Source organism: Dermacentor albipictus, chromosome 1 (genome assembly GCF_038994185.2).
Source record: "Dermacentor albipictus isolate Rhodes 1998 colony chromosome 1, USDA_Dalb.pri_finalv2, whole genome shotgun sequence".
Taxonomy (NCBI): domain Eukaryota; kingdom Metazoa; phylum Arthropoda; class Arachnida; order Ixodida; family Ixodidae; genus Dermacentor; species Dermacentor albipictus.
In genome coordinates, this window is record NC_091821.1 from 215024375 (window position 1) to 215048971 (window position 24597).

The 24597-nt window shown below is 41.4% G+C and overlaps 1 protein-coding gene across 1 annotated transcript; it reads right to left on the reverse strand.

Moving 5' to 3' along the window:
- Nucleotides 1–1333: 1333 nt before the first annotated feature.
- On the reverse strand, nt 1334–24597 carry shrb (charged multivesicular body protein shrub). The gene is made up of 6 exons (XM_070530852.1): nt 24254–24597; nt 22210–22387; nt 19520–19634; nt 17158–17281; nt 9318–9450; nt 1334–1639 (listed from the first exon to the last, which is right to left on the reverse strand). The coding sequence occupies exons 1-5, from the start codon at nt 24435–24437 to the stop codon at nt 9374–9376; spliced, it is 678 nt and encodes a 225-aa protein (XP_070386953.1). The 5' UTR covers nt 24438–24597; the 3' UTR covers nt 1334–1639; nt 9318–9373.

Here is a 24597-nt window from a genome sequence, read left to right on the forward strand (position 1 = left end):
GAATTAACGAAAGTTCGAACTAACGAAAGTGAAGGAGAGCAACCGTACACTGCAATTTGGAAGCAGTAGGGCATGTCAGAAATTTGGCATGTCAGAAAGTGATGGCGTGCGCCGCGGGCACACGCCATCTTCAAGCCGAAGCTCTGGGTCCGACTGTGCCACACCACCGATGTCCACCGAAACGAACGTTAGCCGAGGCTTAACACCATCACAATGAATCGCGACGGCCGATACCTCCTAAGCTGAAAACAGAGGTGCACAACCGATGAAGACTGCCGAGACAAAGACGCTGAACATGTGAAGGTGGCGAAGGCCCTGATTCGTTGGTTCTTGATTGCAAGCGCAGCTGCGACGTACTTGATTCGATGTGTTTTGGAGCTTGCCGGGCCATCTCCGCACAACATTAGGAGCTGTACAAGATTTGCAAAGCCTCCGAGATTCGCAACGGGCAAGAAGTCTCTGAGGTTACGTAAAATGGAGAGGCGGCAGCTGCCGTTGCCTTCTGGCTGACCCCGCGTCGGTTAGATTTTTTTCCGATTTTGCCTTCTCTCGCCGTTCTCTCCGTTTCGGAGGCAATACAGCCTTGTGTGTAGGCAGTAGGCGCGTTTCTCTGGCCGTGTGCCAGGCGAGCGTAGTTCGAATTATCCGTGAGGGAACCTTCTCGCATTCGAATTAACGGACTTTTTTATACATAGACTTCTGTGGAGCTTGGCCGGACCAAATCGTACAGTTCGAATTATCCATAAATTCGAATTAACGAGCTTTCACTGTATTTTAATTCTGCATTGAAAATGAAAAAAGATTCGTTTTAAAACAGTTACTTTACTGCCTATTTTTATTCGGACCTATATCAATTTCTAATCACTTTACACACAATATCTCTCCATAGAAATGTATGACAGTTCATCTAAAGGCATAATAAACCGCTGAACAATTCTGCCATAAACACAGTACAGCTGATGCTACAGTACAGCAAGAATGCCGCTTTGTGCTCATAATGTGTTGATTGCCATCGGGCACCGCTTTCTGCTAGGCGATACTACTAGGTGTCATTCAAAAGCACAGAAAGGAAAGTATCTAATGCAATATAGCTCTATCTGCCTAATGCGAGCCAAAAACACAGTGCATCCACGAACATTGCCTAAAATGCGGAGTGCGTGCCACTGGAGTGGGACCAGCAAGCATCCATAAATTAGTATCACGGTATTTCAGCATAAAATTGTGAAAAGTAATTGAATCAATCCCGCCAATAAAATTTCACTGCCAGTACATGATTACGTACTAGTATTAAAATTTTAGTGACTGCACAGCAAAGCACACAATGCGACGTAACTGTTCCCAGAAATGTCCAAGTTTATTCAAGCAAACCAAAGTTCCACTCAAGTTGGAACCATGGTTAAAAACTTGTATTTATTAACTGAAAATTGTATGTACATGATTTTATTTTAAAAAAAAACCCTACCATGCAAAGTCCTATTCTTGTGCAAGTACAGCAAGGCAGCATTTTTAGATAGCAATCAGCTTGTGTCTTGACATCATGCAGATAAGCTTTCCTCTGGCTCAATTCTTGCAGCTAATCAACAAACAAAAGTGACTGAATCATTCCAGTGGCAGTTGCCAGGGACAAGGTATATTACTCCTGAAAAGAAAAAAGAACGGTGAAGAGATGACAAACTAAAGTAATTCAACTTGCTTTTAGTGATGTTGATGGTGCAAGAAAGCCACAAAAACCATAAACAATTTCAATTACTTTACAGAACACAGTTCTGCAATACTACAGCTTTACATAGACATAGCAATGAGTATGAGTACTAAAAAAAAAAAAAAACTATCTCTCCACAAAAATATGCATAAGGAGTAGAAAATACTTTTCTCTTAATGCAGACATGTGATGTCAACTTTCAAGACAAATCTACACACACATCAAAAGGTACCCTTAAATCTCATATTCGTACTACTAATAGGTCGAGCACTTGCATAGTCAGATAAGGTGTCATTTAGCATGGCAAGACACTACAGACACTGGCCAAGTCGAAATATTACTGACATTTTAGGGTCCATGCATGTCTCATTTACAACAAACTGAACAGACGACTGCAATCAGCAGACATATCTTTAGTCATGAAACCACACCATACATTTTTGTGCAGCACCACTGATAAATTAGCATGTTGTATTCAATGTCTAAAACGTCTGAAAGGAAAGCCAAATGTGATACACAAAAGTGTATCATAAAGTCAGCCAACAGGATGAATTATAACAATATGACTTAGTTGGGTTGTCAACCACACTGTGGAAGAAAAGGATTCCAAGAATATTGGAACTGGACCGTGGAGGAAACTAGGGACATTCCTGGGGCCTAGAAGCGCATAATACCAGCAGCCCCTTGTTTCTTACACTCTATTGTCTTTGATGTTCATCATGTCAACAAACTGTTCAGTTTTGTAAAGCTATGTCACGTTAGTGCCTGGTCTCTCGACTACAGATGCCCGTGGTCAATCTCCTGCGGCCCACCTAGCATCTCATGACAATGGCCACTTCACAGTGCCACGTACGTGTAATCAAACTAATCTTTCTCGCAATGTTCAAAAGACATCACAGAAATTTCACGAGACATACTTTCATGCAACTGACAATAAAAAATAACATGAAAAATTATGCAGAGCTATGCTCTTGATTCGACACTGGATGTCAAAACCTCTTCACCAATAAAACATGTGGAGTGATGCATTTTCATTACCGAACGAATTATGTAGCTTCCACAGCATTGCATATCAAGTAAGAAATGGAGTATAGCAGGTGGTTGCCTGCCCCACCGTATACACTTGTGTGTTTCGCACATTTTTTTCTGGTCTAACTTCACTGAAATTCAACATGCCAACTTACTCGTGTGTGCTGCTATGCAAGCAGTATGTCTACTCAAGACAGTTCGTAAGGTACAGCGCTCAGTGATTCAAATGCGATACTAGGAACGCATGGCTGCCGGCGTTTTATGTGCAATCGGTGCGTGCTGGGTACACCGAGCTGATGCAGTGTGGTATACAATGAAGGCGAGAGCCTTTGTGACCCATCATGACTGCACTTGGCCCACCAATGATCACCCAGCATTGACCGGTGGCACGAAAAGCACTGGCCGCCATGTGGTCAGATTATTGCGTTTGAATTGCTGAGCGCTGTACATAAAAGTGTGCAACATTCAATATGGCATTCAATGCACCAACTTCACCTGTGACCTCGGCAGCTGTGTGACCATGCCAACCGTTCACTTGTATTTCAGGCTAATAATAACAGTTAGGTGTGGCAGCTTTGATTCACCAGTCACCAAGTACATCTGTGGGAATGTGTACAGCTCACACATGGTAGTTATATATTTTGTGCACTCATGAGCTACAGTACCATCATACTAACGAGCTGTGTGACTCGCCTAAAGCTGTGTAGATGACAGCAGTCACATTCCTTAAGTCAAGGATGAGATGCCAGGCAACGACATCCTGTGTATGCATAGGGTTGTTAGCATAATACAATAGACCTATAGCAATCAGGTAGAGAAGAGGAGGAAACTTTGCCCGCTAGTCAAGCCAACAATTAAAATTTCAACCTCCTAACTCAAAAGCTGTGCTATAGAGAGTGAGCAATGAATCCATCAATACAAGCACACCCTTGGAAGAGCTGCTGTAGCTGGCAGAGCATGTGGTACATTTGAGGAGAACAAATCCTATCCCGACAAGAAGTACGGAAAGTGTGAATAAAAAATTATTCGTTTAGTTCAACAACTGTGAGAACTATGATGATAATGATGAGACATGGCAGTAGCAGTGAATACTATTTCAGAGACACAGAAAATACTAACGATGACAACGAGAATACAATGGACTTCAAGAAAAAAGGAAGCCCGATATCATGCACATTTTGACAAACAGATAACAGAATGAAAGCGGACACAGTTAAAAGCAGCAGAGAAGTACTTTCACTGCAGCTCAAGGCATCTGCTGAAGTTGCCAGTTAACCCCTTAAAAGGCCACTTAGCAAATGTTGGCTATACTCTAGAAGTTGTTACGTGCACCCTCCTCCCCCCCCCCCCCCCCTCCGCAAGGAATGTTGTAGTTCTGCAATAATTTTTCAAATTAGCCCATTAATAACAGAGACAGAAATATTTGAAGTGCCATGAACCCATGATTTCAGGAGGCAAGCGTCACCGCCAACATAGACACTTTCCTCACTTGCCCCGTGTAGCCTCCCGAAACGAAATTCCTTCCCTGCATTCTCCCATACTACAGCCGGAGTACCGCGTGACAAATACGTCATGGGCCCTGCCTTTGTTTTCTTTCCTCTCTCTTGCGTTTTTGCAGACTGCACTTTTGGTGACGGTCTCACGCACAAACTGTTCTGTTCGTCTAGTTTCGCACAGCAGACGATTTGACGCACTCTGCACAACAACACCTGATTAGCAGTGCAAGTCAGTGCCACAATCACGAGCACTGAGGCAGATGTGAGAGTATGAAAGAGCATGATGCCGGCATTGGAACATGGTAGAAAATGAAATAGTTTCATTCTCTGCATGCGAGACTGCACGACATAGGAACAAGCAGACGAAACAGAAGTACCTCTTTTTTGCTACGGTAAGAAACAAAACAAAAACATGCACAGATTCGGTTTGTATGTTTCATTATTTCTCTAAACTTTAATTCGTCTATTTGAAGCAACAGATTAAACCAATAACTGATGTTGCCTTGAATAATTATCGAAGTCACGTGTCACTGTGAGTGACGTCACAGAACAACCATGTACATAGGCGTGCAAACTAATGGCGACTCTCCAGCAGGGAGCACTGCGCCTGTGAGGAGAAGGGCAAATGGTGTTTGGTTCAAAATTTCAGCTCTTTCCACGATGCGTAGGGATGTAATACTTAGCAGGCATGATCGTAAGTGCGCATTGTATGCCATGCACCTTTAATGAATACGATTTTTCACACTATATGGCAGCAGTCATTCCTTGTGTGAAGTGTAACTAGTAACTAGAAGTGTAATATAAAGTAACTGTGAGGTTGCCCTGTCTGCATGAGATTTTCCCACGATTTCAAAAAAATATGAAATCATCCATGCAGAACTACAGTATAGTAGATTGCTGACTGTCAGATGACATAATAGTGAAAGAGATGAGGATGTCAATCTTGTGTTTAATTCTTTTAAGTGAAGAACACAGTGACGCCACTCTGAACGATAGAGCCCAAAGAAAGTATGGCAGGTCCCGTGAATGGTGTCATATAGACCTCAACAATGTTCTAGCAAGACATCCATGGTTCTAATTCAAGGATTTATTGGGACTGGCCTTCACTGTAAGCTGTCTCCCACTGCTGCTAGAGCTATTTGAAGCTTACTTTTATAATCTCCTTGATGTTATTGTAGCTAATCCAAATGGGCATGCATCTTGATTTTTTGATGCCAAGGAAGCTGGGCAAGTATTCTCGCTTCCAGAAATGGTCTCCTGTCATGTTTGAAGAATTCCAATTGAACTGAATTTAATTCTGGGGCTTTTACGTACCAAAACCATGTTTTAGTATAAGGCATGCCATAGTGGAAGACTCTGGATGTATTTTGACAAGAGGATATTTAAGGGGGGACAAGACACATTAAATTTCTTTTTTGTTTTCTTAGAACATTAAATTTCTTTTTTGTTTTCTTAAACAATTTTAATGAAATTTGTGCAGTTAATGTATTTTTACCAGCTGAATTCAGAAAAGCAATTTTTTCCTCTATGATAAATATTTTTTATGATATCCAAAAGAGGATGTTATTTGTTTAGGGCCTGATGAGCTAATTAACAGCAACTTGCACAGTAAAATACAACACACTGAATCTATTCTGAATGTTCACAGTGTGTCATAAGCTATAAATCATTGTTTTAGGCCATTTTTGAGCGAAGTTATATGTTGTCAAACTTAGTCATAAAAAAGCCCACCTTGATAATAGAAAAATATAAAGTTGGGCTTTTCTTACGACTAAGTTTGACAACCTATAACTTCCCTTCAAAATGGCCTAAAGAGAAGCCCATAAAATCAAATTTGATAGGCAATAACTATGTGATGTCATCAAATAGACAGGTTGTGCAATATTCAAGAAAAAATGTTGCCTTGTGATCAAAGAAACCGAGAACAACAAGCACAAAGTCATTATTAAAGGAGACTGTTAGATCATATTTACTTGATTGTGATGTCAGCAGCGATATGCAATTGCACATGCTGCTTGAATATGCCTTGTTTCAAAATGTATCTTGTCCATACCTCGTGGCACACATCGAAACTATCGAGATGGGAAAATTCTTATGAAAGTGAGAGACATAATAAAGCTATTTTTAAAAGCATTCAGCTAGTGTTAATACAACAAGAACTGCTTTCAAATTCAATTTATGAAATATTATATAAGAATTAAGTACAGTACATAACTGGTAGTTCAGAAGCAAAGCTTTAGGCAATTGCTAGACGGCTCATCAAGCAATCAGCAGCAATAACCCCCTGCGAAAAAAGTGTAGCAACCAGGCTATTCTGATTCGTGTAAAAAAACATTATGCTTGTACTTAGACACAATGAATTAGTAAAGAAGGGGCACCAACTCCACAACCCTGTTAGCAAGCTTTAGAGACCAACTTCAAGAAGGCACTCAAGCCATATTAAGCTCTTGTAACTTCAGCCAATTAATCTGTTAAAAACAGACTGCAACCAAACATTAAATATCAATGAAATAGTTCATATATAAATGTTGAAGCCCTAATTTGGATGTGCAAATGTAGCACCAACTAAACTGCCTTTACAGAAAAAAGCCTGCTAAGCCAAATCTTCTGAACTCCGGGACTCTTTAGTATAGGATCCCAAGACACATACGCAAATCAAAGGATGTCATGCTTTTTCTCTATGAAACTGCACCATTCCAATCTGGAAGTCTAAATTATGACTGGCAGACAAATGCATGTGCAGCAGAGTGCAGCAAGACCAGGTACAATGTCATCTCCTGTCATCTCATCACACTCACACTGTAATATGTTAGCTGACCTATTCAGCTCAACACAAGCCCCCACTGTAAGAGCTTCCTTGCAGACCACTTGCACAATGTGTCAAACCCACTCTCATGGACTGTTTGCACTTAAGTGCATTACCAATCTCAACAAAACACGTCCATAAATGTCATACCACCAGCCCACAAGTCATTTGGGCATCACCAATCTCAACAAAACACGTCCCTAGATGTCATACCACCGGCCCACAAGCCATTTGGGCATTTGGGCGCACCGAGTCTCCACACTGTGAGGTGTGCAATGTGACTGAGACTATAGGTCATGTGCTTTGTGACTGCCCTAAGTACGTGGAAGAGTGTGAAAGGTTGGACAACGACCTTGTGCGTCTCGACAGCGCACCGTTGTCGGAGGACGTTATTTTAGGCCTTTGGCCAGATGCTCAATCGAGTTTCAAGGCCATACAGGCATTACTGAACTTTTTAAAAATTACGGGCCTGGATTGCAGACTTTGAGCATGCCAAATTGCTTGCCTTCTATCTTCCTTCTATCGTCATCATCACCCATCATGCACCTCTTTCTTCCCTCTTTCTTTCCCTCTTCCCCTTCCCCCAATGCCGAGTAGCTGGCTAGAGGAATATACCTCAGGCCGACCTCTCAGCATTTCGTATCATTAAACTCCTCTCTCTTTCTTGACATGGGACCCATTTCCCAACTTTCATTACGATGTGTCAGAGCAACTGATGGCATCTCTGGGCAATATTAGCCACCTGCTCAATCTCTCCAGCCCTGAAGCTACCATTTCAAGTTCACAGCACACACCGTCCTCTGAATCTTTCACGAACTACCAATGCATTACATAAAAACCATGTGCCTCTTGCAATTTTCTCTTGTGTGGGCACACAATGTTTTCCATCACACTTCAGCTTGTGGACAGTCTTCTCACATATTCTTACAACGAGAATGCCTCATACGTGTTAGCGTGCACAGGGTGATCTAATAAATTTTAACTCCAAGGGCACTGAAATTTGGTTTTTAAAAAGGAAGAGTTCGAACTAGTGAGAGTCCCTTCAATATTAAGCTATGAGGCACTGCTCAAGTTACCACATGATAAATACGTTAAATTCGCTTGAACGCAGGGCAGTAGGAGCCCTGCCACAAATTTCTTGTCTACAAAATGGCTACAATGTTTGCATGGAATCCACTTTTGAAAAACTGCTTAGGTTGGGAATGAAAACAGGAAGTAGCAAGGTGCATAGCATACAGACTGCAGTTTATGAGAATTTAGACCAATGCATGTAAAAGGGCCACCAGAAAGAAGAATGATTGTGTTATGTTACCACAAGCAGGGCAGTACACTGCCAATATACACATGCAAGCATGTTGCTCATGTGCACCCTTTGTGAACCTTGAGCACCACTGGGAGTGAGCTTGGTGGACTGCAAGTGCAAGGAGCAGAATTGGTGCTACATGGACCATGTTGTCTGCTTACGGAGCGGGCGCTTTGGGACTTGCTTAAAATAAAACATGAATTCGACCATTCACAGCAGTGGCAGCTCAACATGTTCACTCTTGATCAATAATAAGATTGCTGTCACTTTTCAAAGGATGATAAGGCATCTGGTCAGAAAAGTAAGCAAGCAATGCAGTTCTGCTGCATGCCTTGAAGCATCTGGCTTTTTAGCAGCAACCAATGATAGCTTTGGCCTACATTCACGTGACTCCAGCTGCTTACAGAGAATTCACAAACTGAAACCTGTAGCAGAGCACGCAAATGCAATGTAAGCAGGACGGTAAATGAAACTTTAGCAATGAAATGATCTTGCAGTACATATCAGGGAGCATGATTCGAGCATGCTCCAGATTGCTGAAGAGCAGTAGTGCTAAATGAATTTTTGTTATTGCACATTTTGAGGAAGTGGTCATTATCTTTTTTTTACAGAGCAAACAACTATGAAGAATGATGGCACTGCTTAACATTTTCTTGCTTTTGCTCCACGTAATAATTTTTTGTTACACAATCTGCAATTTGGCCAATAGTCAGAGTTACCATATAAGCAATGAAAGATGGCCGAGACAAAGTTGCAAGAACGCATGATCGAACTTTAGAGCTGCAAATTTCCTGCTGTGCAAAAGTTCGCAATTAATGGCACAGCTGTCCATAAAAGCATCTTATTGCAACTAATATGGTTTATTTATCAACCGAATGTGTTGCAGAACACCTTTGAAGGTGCCGAAATTATTCGAAACCTCTTGTTTAGATCATGATGAACATAAATCATGACAGATTCAACAAACTCATTTCTACTTACTGAAAGTGCTGCCTGCAAGCATCAAGAAACAGGCAATGTGAAAAGCAGTCATTTGTTCAAGAAGCCCACTTAGCAAGTTCCATCATGTCGGGATCTTCTTCATGCACTTTTGCTGCCTTGGATGGGGCTGCAGCTGTTGAGAAAGAAAAAAGAGAAAGAAATAGTGTCACGAAACATTGCACTGACCACAAATTAGCACAATGTTTTTCATCTAAATGAAGTGGAATGAAATGTAACAAAAAAATTCAACAGAGCACTTTCAATGCAAGTCACACAAGCAGGTCTCTATGACCAAAAATCAGTTGCACTATCTGTGGCAGGCAGCCGAATACTCTTGCTTATCCTTAAAAACAACTTAAACACAATCCCAAGCCTGCCATTCATTCTAAGCTTGTAGCTGCAAAGAACCTTTGAGCAACCAACCATATTGACAAAGGAAGCCAATGCATAAAGAAGGCTTCAGCACAACAGAAGCAAGACTTCAAAAAGAGATGTGCTTTAGTTTCCTTTGTCAATCATACACTACCTTTTACACCATAACATAGCCCTTCACACCAGCCCTCCTTTTCCTTAGCATGATTATAAAATGTATAAGGGGACATTGCACTAGCGCATAAAAAAGGACATGGATAAAATAAGCAAACTGCTCTTGGCGCTAGGTTAGCGAACACAAGAGATAGAAAAGCAGAAAACCAGAAGAATATATGTATACGACGCATGGCAAACAGTTTCACAACATATCATCCTGTCAGACCAACATAGTGAAATGGGGTGTGTAAATATACATCAGAAAAAAAAGCATCAGAAAACACATGCGCACAATCATGCAGGACAGGTTGAAAAAAGAAAAAATGAAGGGAGGGTAGTCGATAAGCCTCGCACATTTATATCACTTCTTTAAGCACTTTTAAAACTGAATCCACGGCATTACAGGCAGCTGCTGCAGGAGACAGTATATTCCATTCCGTAATAGTCTGAAGAAAATATGAATTTCTAAACACTTCAGTTTTGCAATGGTAATCTTTAAACTTTTTAGCATGGCTAGCCTGTAAGAGGAGGTGCCATCCACCTGTAGCAACCCAAAACTGAAACTGAGGTCCCTATCTGTTGCAAGATGAAAAAACGGTGCTATCTTCACAACTATCTTCATCACAACACTACTTGTCTTTCACAAATCAGCTAGCTAATCAGAGGTTCTGAAGTGCTGAATGGCCCATCTTGGAATATATAATAACCAGTGATAGTAGTAGCAGATGAGAGTTGGAGAAGTAAACAAATAGGAAAAGAGGACTATAGCCCTAACCTGAACCATATAAGGTTCTTTACCAAAACTAGGTTTTAGGTTTACCGAGACCTACAGCATCAAGAAAAACCACTCTTCCCCACTTAACAAAGCTAACATCTACTTAAAATCTAAGTGCCATAGCCATGAAAACTTATTTTGTGAGTAAAGAAGCCGCGGCTAGTGGTATCATGTTAATTATTATTATTACTATTAAATCACAGTTGACTAATTACTCATCAAAACACTAGGCCTAAATATGAGGCAGACTGTCCATAGAGCCAAGTATACCTCTGAAACAGGTCTGATGCAATTAAAAGATCAAGCATTGAGAAATTAAGAGAGACCACAAAGGCTCAGGGTAGCACCAACACGACAGAAGTGCTAACAGAAGGCTCACAATCTAGAAAAGATGCGCTTCATGCAGTCAAATCTGTTGAATCTGCCCTCTAGTTTGAACACAAAAGCCACCATGCTCCCAGCTTCTACATGGCATTTTCAAGAGGACATTTCTGATGTTCAATGCAGGTAGTATCTCAACTCAACATAAACAGATGCAGCTGATTAAAATTTTCAATTTTGCAATTCTAACTTCTAATTCAAATCCAGACATGGATTTCAAGGAGAGGGAAATAAACCTTATTCATATACATACACTAAAAAATAGTGAAAGATCCTCCTTCTTAGCTGCGATTTCTGGAGGCATTTCTGGAGCCTAGAGTTCGAAAATGGAGCCATGATGGCTGTGGTGTGAACTAGCAAAACAACAAAATAGTGGCACGGCCTAGCCGCTTAATCTGGCCTTTGTCTTGCTCCACAATGGCAATGGTGATTTAATTAAGCCTGTAGTTGGTAGCTGTGAACAAGCCACATAGTAATTGTTTAGTGATGCCCTTAAAAGAAAATCGCCAGGATGTTTTCCCCATAGACACTGTCCGTAGCACAGCCCCTATACGGATTTTCTTACTTTGAGTGCTCAAAAGTTGCCCCCAACACCAGTATTTAAGGTTTTCAAGGAGCACATTTATTTTCAGGGAGTTTTAAAGACCCTTGAATCTCTCCTTACAAATTCAAGGGTTTTCAAGGATTTCAAGGAGGTGGACAAACCCTGGTGAAAGTATTCCATCACGAAACACATGTGCACTCAGAGCAGGCAAAAGCCTTTTTTTGAAGTACTTCGTGCTGTAAGCAAGATCTTTTTGTAGCAGTGCCTAGAGCTTTTTAAGCAGGCAATATTACATGACCATTCTGTGTTAAATCCGACACTAAACATCCAAAAGCATTTTGCTGTTTCAATAGAGAAGTCAAATAACTTTCCACACAACCCATAAAGTAATGCAGAACTGGTATATGTTGCAGTGGCAACCCAATATGTTATCTGTTTCAGTCACACCTACCAGCACACTGAGGTTCCCAGAGCCTAAACATCTAGAAATTGGTTTTGGAATATTGCTAGCACCAGTGCTTACTACACTATGGCAGCAACCAGACCATTCATGATTTATATATAGGTCTAATGTGTTCAAGGGCAACTACAACGATTTTTTTAGGTCACCAGATCTCAGCGAGATTTGCTGACTATGTTCTTCTGTACACTTCCATCATTTCTTGAAAACATCAGGCTTGAGAGTTGTGCAGATTCTTTACAAATGAATTTCGCTAAGTCCGTCAGACCACCTACCTACCTCGCCTACTCCTCAACTACTGACCACATTGTGTTTTGATGTAAAAGACAGCATACACAGAGCATGCTGGGAAGGAATGGCAGATGACAGGGCCGAGGAGTGAGTTAGTGATAGTGGGGTAGTATTTGGCGCAAGAATTAAGTTGCCATCATGAAAAATTACGTTCTGTGTGGACGGGCAAGAGATGGTTGGCAAGTGGTGCTGCATTGTTAGCTGAACTAAATTCCACCCTTGCTATCCACACACAGTTTGAGTCAATGTCAACCACGTTCAGCCAAGATTAGGCCTTACACAGTCACTGAGTTCATGCGTCTACCACTGGCGAACCTCGAGAGACTGACTTGAAGCTAATTAAGCCATTACGATGAAGGAAACTGCATTTATAGATCAGTTTTGACCCTACTGATTTGAAGTAAACAATTCTTCATTTCGTACAGTGGACATGTAAAATGCTAGAAGTGTTTTATATGTCCACTTCATTCTTTTCATGTCTCCACACTTAATTCTTGAAAGCTGCCAGTCGCACTCGCTGACACTTCCCTAAGTTAAATGTGACTATGTACACAGGAGTACATATTTATGCATTGTTAAGCTGGCTCATTATTTGGCTTCCGAGGTGCACTGTTTGCCTCATAACCTAAATAGGCAGCAAGCGGATGCCCTTTCGATACAGCAGCGCCTCATTCAATTGCCTCGTTCAGCCGCCAGTGGTGTCAATAATGGCATCGGCGTTTCCGCAAGAAAACTGCGCAGTCTATAAATTAATGATCACACGTGCAAAGCCCTAATCTGTCTACTTTTGGAAACATTACTGTAAAATTCTTAATGTCGGCCAAAACTGTCTCCACTTCATGGTGACGGCCTTTCTTTGGCCCGCTAAATGCCATCCTCGTTGCGGCGCACGCAAAAAGCTGCTGTCGTTGTCCCCTTTAACGACGGACGTTTTTCTCATCGACGCCGAAGTCCCGCCCGGCTTGAAGGTTCGACGATGCCTCTGCGGCTATCACAACTTTTCGCTTGAAAGCGGCACTGTAGTGGCATCTCCTGCTTGGTGCCATCGCGATAACACCACGCTGCACACCGATACAGCCGACACAACAAGAGGTCAAAATGGCGACCTCGCCTGTGTACGGTTGGCTACTGGCATGGCTAGTAGTGGCTGCGATACTGACTTTTCTAGATGACGTGAGCTATGCACCATATTTAGCAGTTTCAATTGAAAAACACGTGTTCTTTAATATCCTCGAATCTAAGCCGACCCTAGAGTTTGGAATATGATTATTTGAAGAAAACTATCGGCCTAGATTCAAATAAATACGGTAATTGTGTACACGTTATGCTGACCAGCATGCTGTTATTTATTCAAATCCAACGCACACATTTTTCGCGACAAAACAGGTCCAAAAACTGTGTGCACGTTAGAATTGAGTACAACCATAAATCTGCATAACCATATCACCATCGGCCTTTCAATAAGGTCATCTCGTATGCAATTTGAGCCTAGTTGCCATAGCTTCCTCCATGTGCTGTAGTACATGTGCTTAGGTTGGTCCACAGTTTGTCTTCCCGTTTCTGCATTTGCTCTATCAGCACAGAAGTGCCGACTGCAAAGACAAGCCGAGTTCGTCGTGTTGCCGCAATTAAAAGGAAAGTGATCATGTGAGCGGAGACGGATGAAAATCGGGCAGCATCACCGGCGTTTGGAGTTCCTGAAACTTGCATGCAGGACTGGCGCAAACAGAATGAGAGGCGTTCTACTCTCACAGCTGCTGTGTACGGAGTGGCCACGCGGACCTTAGCTTGAAAGCTATCTGCGATGGGGACAGAGTCCAGAAGTCTAGGCGCACCCCACTCTGTTCTTGTCGCTTAGTTCGCACTGAAGTGAAAGGCAGCACAAAGGTAAATTCGCTCGCTCCTGCTACCACACTTCCTCACTCCAGCATACTGATATCAAGTGGTCATCAAGTGATGTGTTCGTGTTTGCTTGTGCACACGGGACAGCATGCTTCCTAATTGAGTTGGTAAGTGAATGTTTACAAGTTTATATGGATGATAAAATTACTATCCTTACTTCGTATAGCTGTCTATTAATTTGCTATCGCAATCGATGCTTTGCCTTTCGGGCAAGACAAACTTTTTTTCATTCATCGCAACTTTAGTGCTTTGGGAGTAAACCTTTGTTTTTCCAAATGACAGAAGTTGTATTTCTGTATGAAAGCATGAGGTGAGCAGTACTGTAGAGGAGTTTTCTTTTTTTAGCTCACGGCAAACAGGTGCACATTACAATGAGGGTGCTTTAGAATCGAGTAAATACGGTAGGCCCTTTATTACAAGATGCATGCGGTCTTGTCGCAAGAGCCACCAGTTTCCGATTTGATAGCCCAGCAAGCTAAGCCTACCGACTCCTAGTCATCGCCGGCTGTCAATAGAGCCGACACCGCAAAGGTGACCTTGCGGAAACACATCTACGCTGCTCGCATAGTCATGTTTGTATTGGCATCTTCTTTTAAGACGAGAGATCTGTGCAAACACATTTGTTTTCACTTGATTTGCAACGTCATTCCAAGCATCCATGCAGGGGCACCAGTTCTGGGCAGAGCTACACGCCGGACTCCGACTTCGCACATTTGACCAAAATGGGGACTGACGAGAGCCATGGCAATCAGTTCCCGCTTTGGCCATGAAGATACCTGGCTACGGTAAACTATCGGGCCTCGGCAGAAGTACAGCTAAATGCTAAACTTCTTTCTCACTAAACTGTGTCATGTTATGTAATTTAATATGCAATTTCGTAAAAAGTTAACAAAGAAACTGCAGCCAAGTGATCCAGTGAAAATGCATGAAGTGGTGAACAGGCTGAAGAAAGCGAGGGGGCGCTTGTTCAGCAGCTGGTGCCGATTTCAAATCACTCGAAAGTAGAGGGGAAGAACTTGCACGGGTAGGGGCGCTTGCTTAGGATTTTACGGTAATTGCATGCATGAAGAGAGTACAAAGAATGATAAGCAGACAGTATAACATTCCCGTACTATGGTCTCCTGCTCATTATTTTTTCGAAAGTATGTGGTCGATCATATCAACGGAACTTAAGAGTGATGCAACGACGCTTACATGCACAAAATCTGTGTTTTTTTGCTATGTTCTGACATTATTTGATGTTACTTATGCACGGTTACCATTATATTTCAAGCGAACGATGAGCGGTCGCTGTACAGCTGCCAATGTAAACAAATGCACCAGTCAGTGCTTTGGACTGTCAGTGGCGTTGTTTTGGGAGCAGTGCTCCACAACACATTATAGCAAGTATGTGGAGCACTTCCCTGAGAAGGGGTAAAACACTTAAAATAGCAGCAGCACATATAAAATCAATGGTTAGAGCTACTCTTGTTCTTCATGCTGCAGTACGGTACGTTGCACATGCGCAATAGCTTATATGGTGGCGGTTGAATGCGAATGGCAATTCGTAGCCATTGAATTCGCCAGAATTGTAGCAGTCACTGTTTGACAGATCCAAAGAGCTGTTGCAACTGGCACTGTCACCCAAAGGTCTGGCGCAGTCACGAATCAGCTGAAAATCTGCTCCTCGCCACTTTCATTCTTCCCATGGGTGAGACCAGCATGCCTTGCCCACCTTGCCCGCTGGTGTGTCACTCATGACGTCACACGAAGAGGCTCGGTCTGGTTTTGGTTTCGCACTTTCTTGCTTATTTAAATTATTTCCGAATTTTTGGAACAAATCTACTATCAGACACATGACAGGGGGGTCTTGGGAACCTAAGAATTTCATTACCTTGACATGGTCGAAAAATCGTCAAGAGTTGCACTTTAAATCACAAAGTCAATACATGAATACATTGTGGAAGAAATACCACATCTAGAAATTCCAGAAACTTATGGTACAATTCATTTTACCTTATCTAAAAATTGAACTTGAAACACCTTGTGAAAAAATTTTGTGCTGTCAAAATGAAATTTTATGCATCAACTACATGGCAGGGAAAACTATATTACATAATAATGAAGTGCCTCAAATGATGCAGTATGATGCAGTGAAACTACTTCAGCAAACATCACTCAAGTGAATTTTTATTTCAACAAAGCTCTGGAACACTTTACCAAAGCTTTGTTATTGTCCACTGAAATAAATTTCATTTTAATAAACTTCAGTCAGCACAACTTATTGTTGTACAAACCATTTCTACGATGCTACCTCACATATTCCAGGTCATAATTTTTCTTTAATGCACACACTATAATAGTAATGGCAAACCACACAATTCAGCACGGCCTTTGTGGTGGCTGCTAGGCTGGCTTTGAACAGGTGGTTACAATTCCTGTTTTCTAGCCACAGGTACAGTTCAACAGAATGAAATGTTTCAATCTGCATCAAAATCACAGACAAAAGTTAATCCCATGAAGTGGAAGTAACCTCTTACAGCACCATTACTTAGCAGACTACAGTGCTTAAGGAGGCGGACAAGTGAGTCGACACAAAAACCCACCTAGCAAGTGCATGAGTGGCTTGACATAAAAACCCACTTTACACAACACCTAACATACATGGTGCATAGAGCGATACATAACATCACTCAAGGCAAGGTGCTGAATGTCTGTGTGCCTCAGTGAAACCCAAGATAAATCTTTCTGCATGACATGCTGTTCTACTTTTCTTCGTGATGGCAGGTTCTTCATTGTGTACTGCACTTGAAAGACCTTTCACTTTAGTAAACACTTTGCTAAGACCTACTGAAGTTTGTTTAGGCAAGTTTTCATAGCATCATAAAAGTGAACACAAATATTGTTTCCCTGCGAGCGTCTTGTATGTCGTTTTTCAGACCAAGAACATAAACAAAAAAGAGTGACACCATTAACTTACGAGCTTTGGTGGGTTCTGCAGTAGGCACCTCAGGAAGGTCCTCAGCAGCCGGTCCGGCCACATCAATAAGTTTCTGATCAAGTTCCTGTTGCTCTAGGGTCTCCAATTCCTCAAGCAGTTCATCCTACACAAATCAAATGTTACAGAAATCAGACAATCAACTAAATAGGATGCAATTACACAGTAGGCCAAATACTTGTAATGTATATACAGTGTCTGAGCTTCAACAGACTTCAACCAAAATGTACATTTATGAAGCTAGCATTAATCCAAACCTTTCTTAGGCTAGATGTATTAGTTCGCAAAACTACATACTACTGTGAAATACAAAATGGAACTTGAAGACACAAAACTCGCTGCACAATGACATAAATGTCATTAAAATGAGAGTATACTCATAAATCTGTATGGACAAAATATCAGTGAAAAGCTCATGACATTTGCTTATTTCATGAAAAATCTAGTTTGTGAAAAGTTCATGAAAACAAAATACTATAAGATTTCTCAAGTAGTGTTCGTACTTCAATACCTCAATTTCGAATAACAAGCTATTGTTACCACTGGAAGCTGTTCCAACTGCGTAAAAAATGATGTAATGTGGTTAGATGTTCAAAATAGTAGCGTGCTTCAAATCACAACATTTTCAAGAATGTTGCAGACAATCGCAATTTACGTAAATTAATTCCTGAAACTTGTTAGAATCAATTGGAAATAGCCATATGTGAATTGTTACCGAGCTATTGTTACACAATGAGGTACAGTTTGACCACTCACAACACACAATTTCAATGCAAAACTAGACAAAATTAAGAGCAATGTTTGCTCAAAGGCTGCCTACTTTGTCACATATCACACACACATTGCACACATCATATTCCACACAGCAATCAAGCTGTCTTTTTGTCCACTTTCATTTTCACTTCCACTGTCAATTTTACAGTTCAATTAAGCATGACAATTTATTTCTCCTATGCTTTCTCAAGCTTCATAGTCTGTTTCTTCATATGGTTGTGAACTTGATGACTAACAAAAAAATCAAACCGCTCGGATACCCTTTTCTTCTTGCCAATTGAGATATGCATCAAATCCACCTTGCAGATATCCAGTAACAAAAACTTGTAAAAAAATTATGAAAGTTCAGAGATCACCTATTGCCAAGTTATTTTGCAGCCTATTGGCTTGATTTCTTATCCCAAACTCTGGCATCATACAGTTGATTAGGGGCCTGTATGCACCAAATACATACATTCACACCACAAAAGCTCATGCTTGAACAAGCATTCTCAGAAGCAACACACGTAACTGTGTAAACAGGTTGTCCAGTTTCTTCCAACACTCTATAATGAATTAATGAGCAAAGAAGTGAACAATAAACAAAAACTCATAGCATTACTGGTTCCGAAAGAGGATACTTCCGCAATGTCGTTCAGCCACATGTCAACCTTGCAATGCCACAGGATGGTGCATTACATTGAATTACCGACACTATGGTGGTATTCCCATATGGGTGCACAGTTTGTTAGAAGAATAGTTCATGGATAGAATTACAGTGACAAGTGCCTGCATGGCCATGAAGAGGTGGTACGCTAAATTGCTTGCATTTCTATTGCTTAGCCCATAACCTAGTAAAACATACTCAATCAGCATTCCTGCTAGATTTGTGAACGTAAGAACTTCAGGAAGCTGCATATCCCATTTAACCAACTTTCACTACTCACAAAAATATCAGATCCAGTTTAATGAGCTCTTATTGTTTACGTCAAAGTAACTTGTACAGAGCTGATGTGGACTGCATTACCTATCCTAATATGAAGTTTATTCCTAATAAGACAAACTAGACACAAAATACACAAAGGCAGAAAGGAGTCTGTGGTCTCCTCTTCATCTGTCTATTTTCTCACGTTTCAACACAAATATGTACCTACTTGCTCAGTTTACTGTTTTACAAAGGCAAACTTCACTGAACTATGGTATGCCTCATTAACAAGTCAATGCAACAATGAATCCGTTGCCAGCAATCTTTGCAGCAGCATGTAGTGTATCTACAGCGGACTCACCTTAAACGGAACCTTAAGGGATCAGGAAATTGGCTCCATTTACCGAGAGACATTGCGGAGAGCATTGCATGAATACCAAACCAACCAACCATGAGGGTGGTGTTCCGTTTAAGCCATTTCCGTTTATTGAGATTCCACTATAGTAGTAGTGATCTATGCATGAAGACACACTGAGCTCTGGTTAGCCTCACATATTTTGTTTTGCTAGAGCCACTTTTTAGTCCAGCTGCCGGTCATCCCAGCTTTCATGCTTCTATTGCAAATTAAGCCTTCAAGCAACATTGGCACTGATCCTCAAAACTTACCTCATCGACGTCTGTGCCAAATGCAACAGGATTAGATATGGCTTCTGAAATCTCATTGGCAATCTCCTGCTGTTCTTGTACTTCATCCATAAGGTCATGCACCTTGTCAACATCCCTGAGAAAGAAAATAACATCACAAAAATGCACCTAACTGCAACACAACTGTGTAGCACAATGGAGACATTGCATACTTAACTGATAAAGCTATCTTTGAGGTAAGCTGTTATGATGAAAAGTTATTCCTTTAAATGCATCCACGCTTCACAAGCTCAAGGTATGCGTCACTATATATGCACCTGACCAGTCCCACTGCGAGTCATTTCCACCTTAACCCTTTAAACGTTCTATTACCACATTTGCACAATTCTACCGAGCCCCCGATTGTAACGCGCAGTTATATAACCAACCAAATATGTAAAAAATAACTTGGTGCTAGTTCTGTTGTGCACATCAAGTAACGAAACCTGAGTCAACGCATACCGAGTTGAAACGATCTTATGAAACATACAAAGACACACAGACTGAATCTTAGCAGCTAGTCGCTATCGGAATGCGGCAACACATCCCTTTTGCTGCCTACCAACCACAGAACATCACCTTCAGTTCTATCTAATGCATTAGAAATGTCACACTTCCTGAAGGCTCGAGCAAACATTGTCTGCAAGACGGCATTCAATGCACCATGGACCACCTTGCAATGTCTCTGAGCAACTGCAAACACCAAGTCATAAAAAACAAAAAAAAACGTCCGTTCAATGGCAGTATGGCTAGCTACCTTGTATTGAGATTTTTTTTTTTTAGTTAGAATCGGTTTCGTTTTTGATTTTGCATAGAATTAGTCACCACTGTAACGCATAGCCAAATTTGAACGCACTTTTTATTCAGAAAAGTGCGCATTAGAATCGTGCAAACATGGTATTTTGACCGAAAGTGACCATATTTCACTTTTTTTTTTCATTGCTTATTTTATAGTGTTTCAACATCAACTATTCTGCGAAGCAAAGTTTTATACTGCAGCAAGTTTTCTGTGCATTATAGCACTTCTAAGGTAGGTCAGAGTAAAGCAGCGGCTTTCTTTTCCGCGCACGACTCACACGCGAGCTGTCAGTGGCACACGCCATCATTCCAAACCTGCCAAAAAGGCGTGCGATTCCAAACAAACACTGTCTTCAAGCACTAAGAAAGTTCTACCATCTATGCAACAGAAAACAAAGACTGCAATAAATGCATTCCTCCATTGCTGATGAAATGGCTGCCATCTATGTTGTAGAACACGAAGATTAAATTGATGCGGCCTTCGAGCCGCTGAAAAAGCGCTGACATTTATGTAATAAAACAAAAAAGAGTGAAATAACTGTGGATGTCAAATTCTGGCACTGCAGCCGTATATGTAGTACATGTAGAAGAAAAATTGAGTGGACATGCTGAATTTCTCCAAATCACTTTGAAAACAGGATCATTGTCATTGACAGGCTGAGCTTGTGCAAAGCAAAATTAAGCAGGATTGTGCTGACAAGCTCAGCTCATCCAAAACACTTAATTAAGGGCAACTCCGGGGATTTTTTGAGGTCCACTGATCTTAATAAAATTTTGAATATATGTTCTCTTTTGCACTCTGGTTACCTGTGGCAAACTATATGGCTGCAAGTCATTTCGTATTACTGAAAATTAATTTTTAAATTTAAAAACTCGTGACTTTCTAATGGCCACCCTGTGTTTGTGACATCGGAGACTACACTGCCACTGAAATCGGCGCTTAATCACCGCTGCCTAATTCAGAAACTCTGTAAAAGCTTCCTGTGTCGTCAGGAGACATCATCAGCGTTAGCACCAAACGTACTGCTTGCTTGTTTAGCCCACATTCTGCGCGTTCACATTATGGTAACGTAGGATCTGACGTCATCAACTCATGGTGCCGTCACGCGCATCAGCTACCCGTTTCGGTTTCGGTATCTTGTTTATTGGTTATTTAAAATTATTGATAAATTTCTAAGCAAATTGAGTCACCCTACTGGTGACAGGACTGTCAATGCCATTTGAAAATGACAATATCCTAATATGATTTTAAAAATCGCCGGAGTTGCCCTTTAAGGGGTTTAAGCTGGGCCACAGTGAGGTAGATGGGGGCATAAGCACTTAAGCCATTGAACTAAGGATGTGAGGGTGTCTGCTTTCACAGGTCTCAACAGACAAAAAACCAATAGGAGCACTCTATGGCAGGTGTGCCAAAAAACACCAAGCTAATTTGACTGAACCACCACAATGTGGCTAGCTTCTCAATTAATAATATTCAATGTTGCCTTGAACCTATGCACATAGGGGACGCTGCAAGACCTATGGCATCCCAGTACTGGCAGAACCTATGCATGTGCAGCTGCAAACATGGTGAGACCAGTGTATTTTATGAAACCCAAAAGCTCTCACTTGGTTATGCTATAGTGCGAGTTGGTTTTTTTTTTTTTCAAGTTCAAAGGTTTCAGTGTCCAAGAAATTACTAGAAAGACAAATTAATGTGAACCGAAGTGGTGCATCACCTCACACCCTCCTGGTGCTCCTGAATCAAATACCTATTCTCTCCCTCACTTTTTCTATGTGATTTACAGTGATAAAAGATGAACAGGTTTAACGAGCAAAACCATAGCAAGAGTAATTGAAAAACAAAAGTGAAATGTGGCCTTTGACCAACTCACATGTTTTCATGGGCATTCTTGAGAGCCTTTGCAGCAAGGGACATAATCTTGAGAACTTCTGTGTTGGTGTTGGCATTTTCAAGTGCCTCTCGCTGATACTCAATGGTGGTGAGAGTGCCATCAATCTGGGCAAGCTGCTTTTCATACCTACGCTTCCGCTTCAGAGCAGCAAGGGCAGCTGAAAATAAAGAATAGTAAGAGCACACATCAGGATCCTTCACTTACACTGTGAATAAAACATATTGTTGAACGCCTAGTAGTGTGTCTGAAAACTGCATGCTCAAGGCTACCAGAAAACCTGGACAATTGAGAATAGGCTTTATATTTCTAGTTTTTATCTTATTAATTGAAGAAAGAATGCTCTTAGGTCAGTGGAAGCAGTTTTGTATATGTTATTCCTTATTCACTTCTCTTGCCAATAACAGCAACAACGTTTATAACAACTGTTATGCACAGCACAAAGCACTGCAGACCTCCTGCATGCATAATGTGACTGTGTGTTCAAGTACCTTTACTGTAACCAAAAATACTGAATGATGTTTTAAAATGGTGGGAAGCAGGTTCGTACATCTCGCTTTGCAAGAAATGCTTTTCTTTATACATGGTCCTGCAAACTTCAGTCTTTTCTCTGACTTCCATGCAGTAACTGCAGTAATGTGATTTTATTCTATGCTGTGTACAAGGGTATTTTGTGTATTGGGTTTGAATGTTTACTGAAAGCCTTGCATGTATAGGGACATAGCAACATCCATAATTTTTGCAGAGTGTATGACTGGACTTGCATGTATGGCAAGTATATATTGTGCACCCTTGCTATGCAGCGTGTGTTGCACAATGTTAAGCTAGGCTTGACCTGTGTTATGCTGTTTTGCTTCAGACATTTTTCTTTTATACCTCTGTCGTTTTTGTTTATTCACATTCGTCACTTAGGCTTATTTCTTCTTTTTGTGGCATAGTTAGCCATTCATTGGTCTATTTCACGGACGACACTTACCTATGCACAATTATATCTTAACGTCACAGTCACAATTATCATGTCACAAATCGCAGCGCTAGCGTAAATTCACAAAAACAGAGAGATACCACCAGGCCACTAAGTTTATATTAAATTATCTTTGCGAGAAATATCAAATTACATGTCTTTATACTTGCGGGAAACGCAACACTTTAACAGCTGTTACCGCAGCGAAACCGCTTTGAAGTTGACGGAAGTCGAGTTGGTCATTTGAGGCGAGCGTGCTTCCCGTTAGGACGTAACTTTAGCTTAGGGCTCAACTCAGCATCGAGTGACTCCGAAAGCACTAATACTTGAAGTAGCACAGCTTGCGGAAATTTTTCCTAAATTTTATGGTTTCACTTTAGGAATTACGAAATTTCATAGTCTATATCGATAACAAATGAAGCGCTAACGTTTGGTTCTTGTGATATGTGCGCACAGCCGCAAAATCTACGAATTTATAGAAACAACATATTCCGACAGCAATGTCCATATTGATAATGAAACACTGTCAGCTTCATTCGGCCACGGCGCAATCAGCAGGGTCCAGCGCGAGATGAATGAGATGAACACTGAGATGAGTGACCTCAGCATGCACTGGCTCCTCCTTTATACGGCTTCGCCCATAGTAACAGCTGTGAACGCAACATGAAAAAACTACCCGGTAGTAATAAAGAGAAACCGCTCTTCAATAGCGCATTAGCAGGAGCAGGCAACTAGCTTGACACACGTAGGAACACTGCTGACCGCATAAACCTGTTTCCGTATCGGAGGTCGTGAGTCATATGCAGTTTGAGTTACTGTTCAGATGCAAGGAAGCGCTCAACCGTGCAACGCTACGTCGTACAAGACCTACAGGAGGTCGTTCGTATTATTTGGCTTGTGATATAACATAAACGCTCTGAAGTACACATTGACACTCCCAATACGAATTAGCGGCGGGTGGCAACTGCGTGCCAAGCATCTTGACAACGCGATGACACAACACCAGCGATACCCCCATCCCATGCAAATGTGAAATCACAGATCAGGGCCCGCTTTACTCACCTCGCTTATTCTTCGTTCCATGCTTTTTGGCGGCTTCTAGTTCTAATTTGACTTTCGACTCGAGAAAATCCTGCTTCTTATTAAGCATTTCTTCGATCTCGCGCAATCTTTGAATCGCCTCGCCTGGCGAAGGTGCTTTCTCGCCACCTTTCCCGCCACCAAAAAATTTCGCAAAGAAACTCATCGTGGAGTTAGTGTAGTCTTTCTGCTCGGGGATACAAGTGATGACACGGTAATAGTAAAGACAAGTAAATCGACAAGTTTAGCGAAACTGCAAGCCTAGAAGAGGCTACCGTACCGCCCAAGGACTCTTCCTACGCTACACCATGCTACACCTAACTGCA

What these genes read in the sequence shown, in the direction of transcription:
- shrb (XM_070530852.1), bottom strand. Translation starts at nt 24,437, where the DNA reads ATGAGTTTCTTTGCGAAATTTTTTGGTGGCGGGAAAGGTGGCGAGAAA. An exon ending in TGGAACGAAGAATAAGCGAG is followed by an intron (nt 22,388 to 24,253) that starts GTGAGTAAAGCG and finishes CTTTATTTTCAG; the next exon opens with CTGCCCTTGCTGCTCTGAAG. An exon ending in AAGAATGCCCATGAAAACAT is followed by an intron (nt 19,635 to 22,209) that starts GTGAGTTGGTCA and finishes TTTCTTTCTCAG; the next exon opens with GGATGTTGACAAGGTGCATG.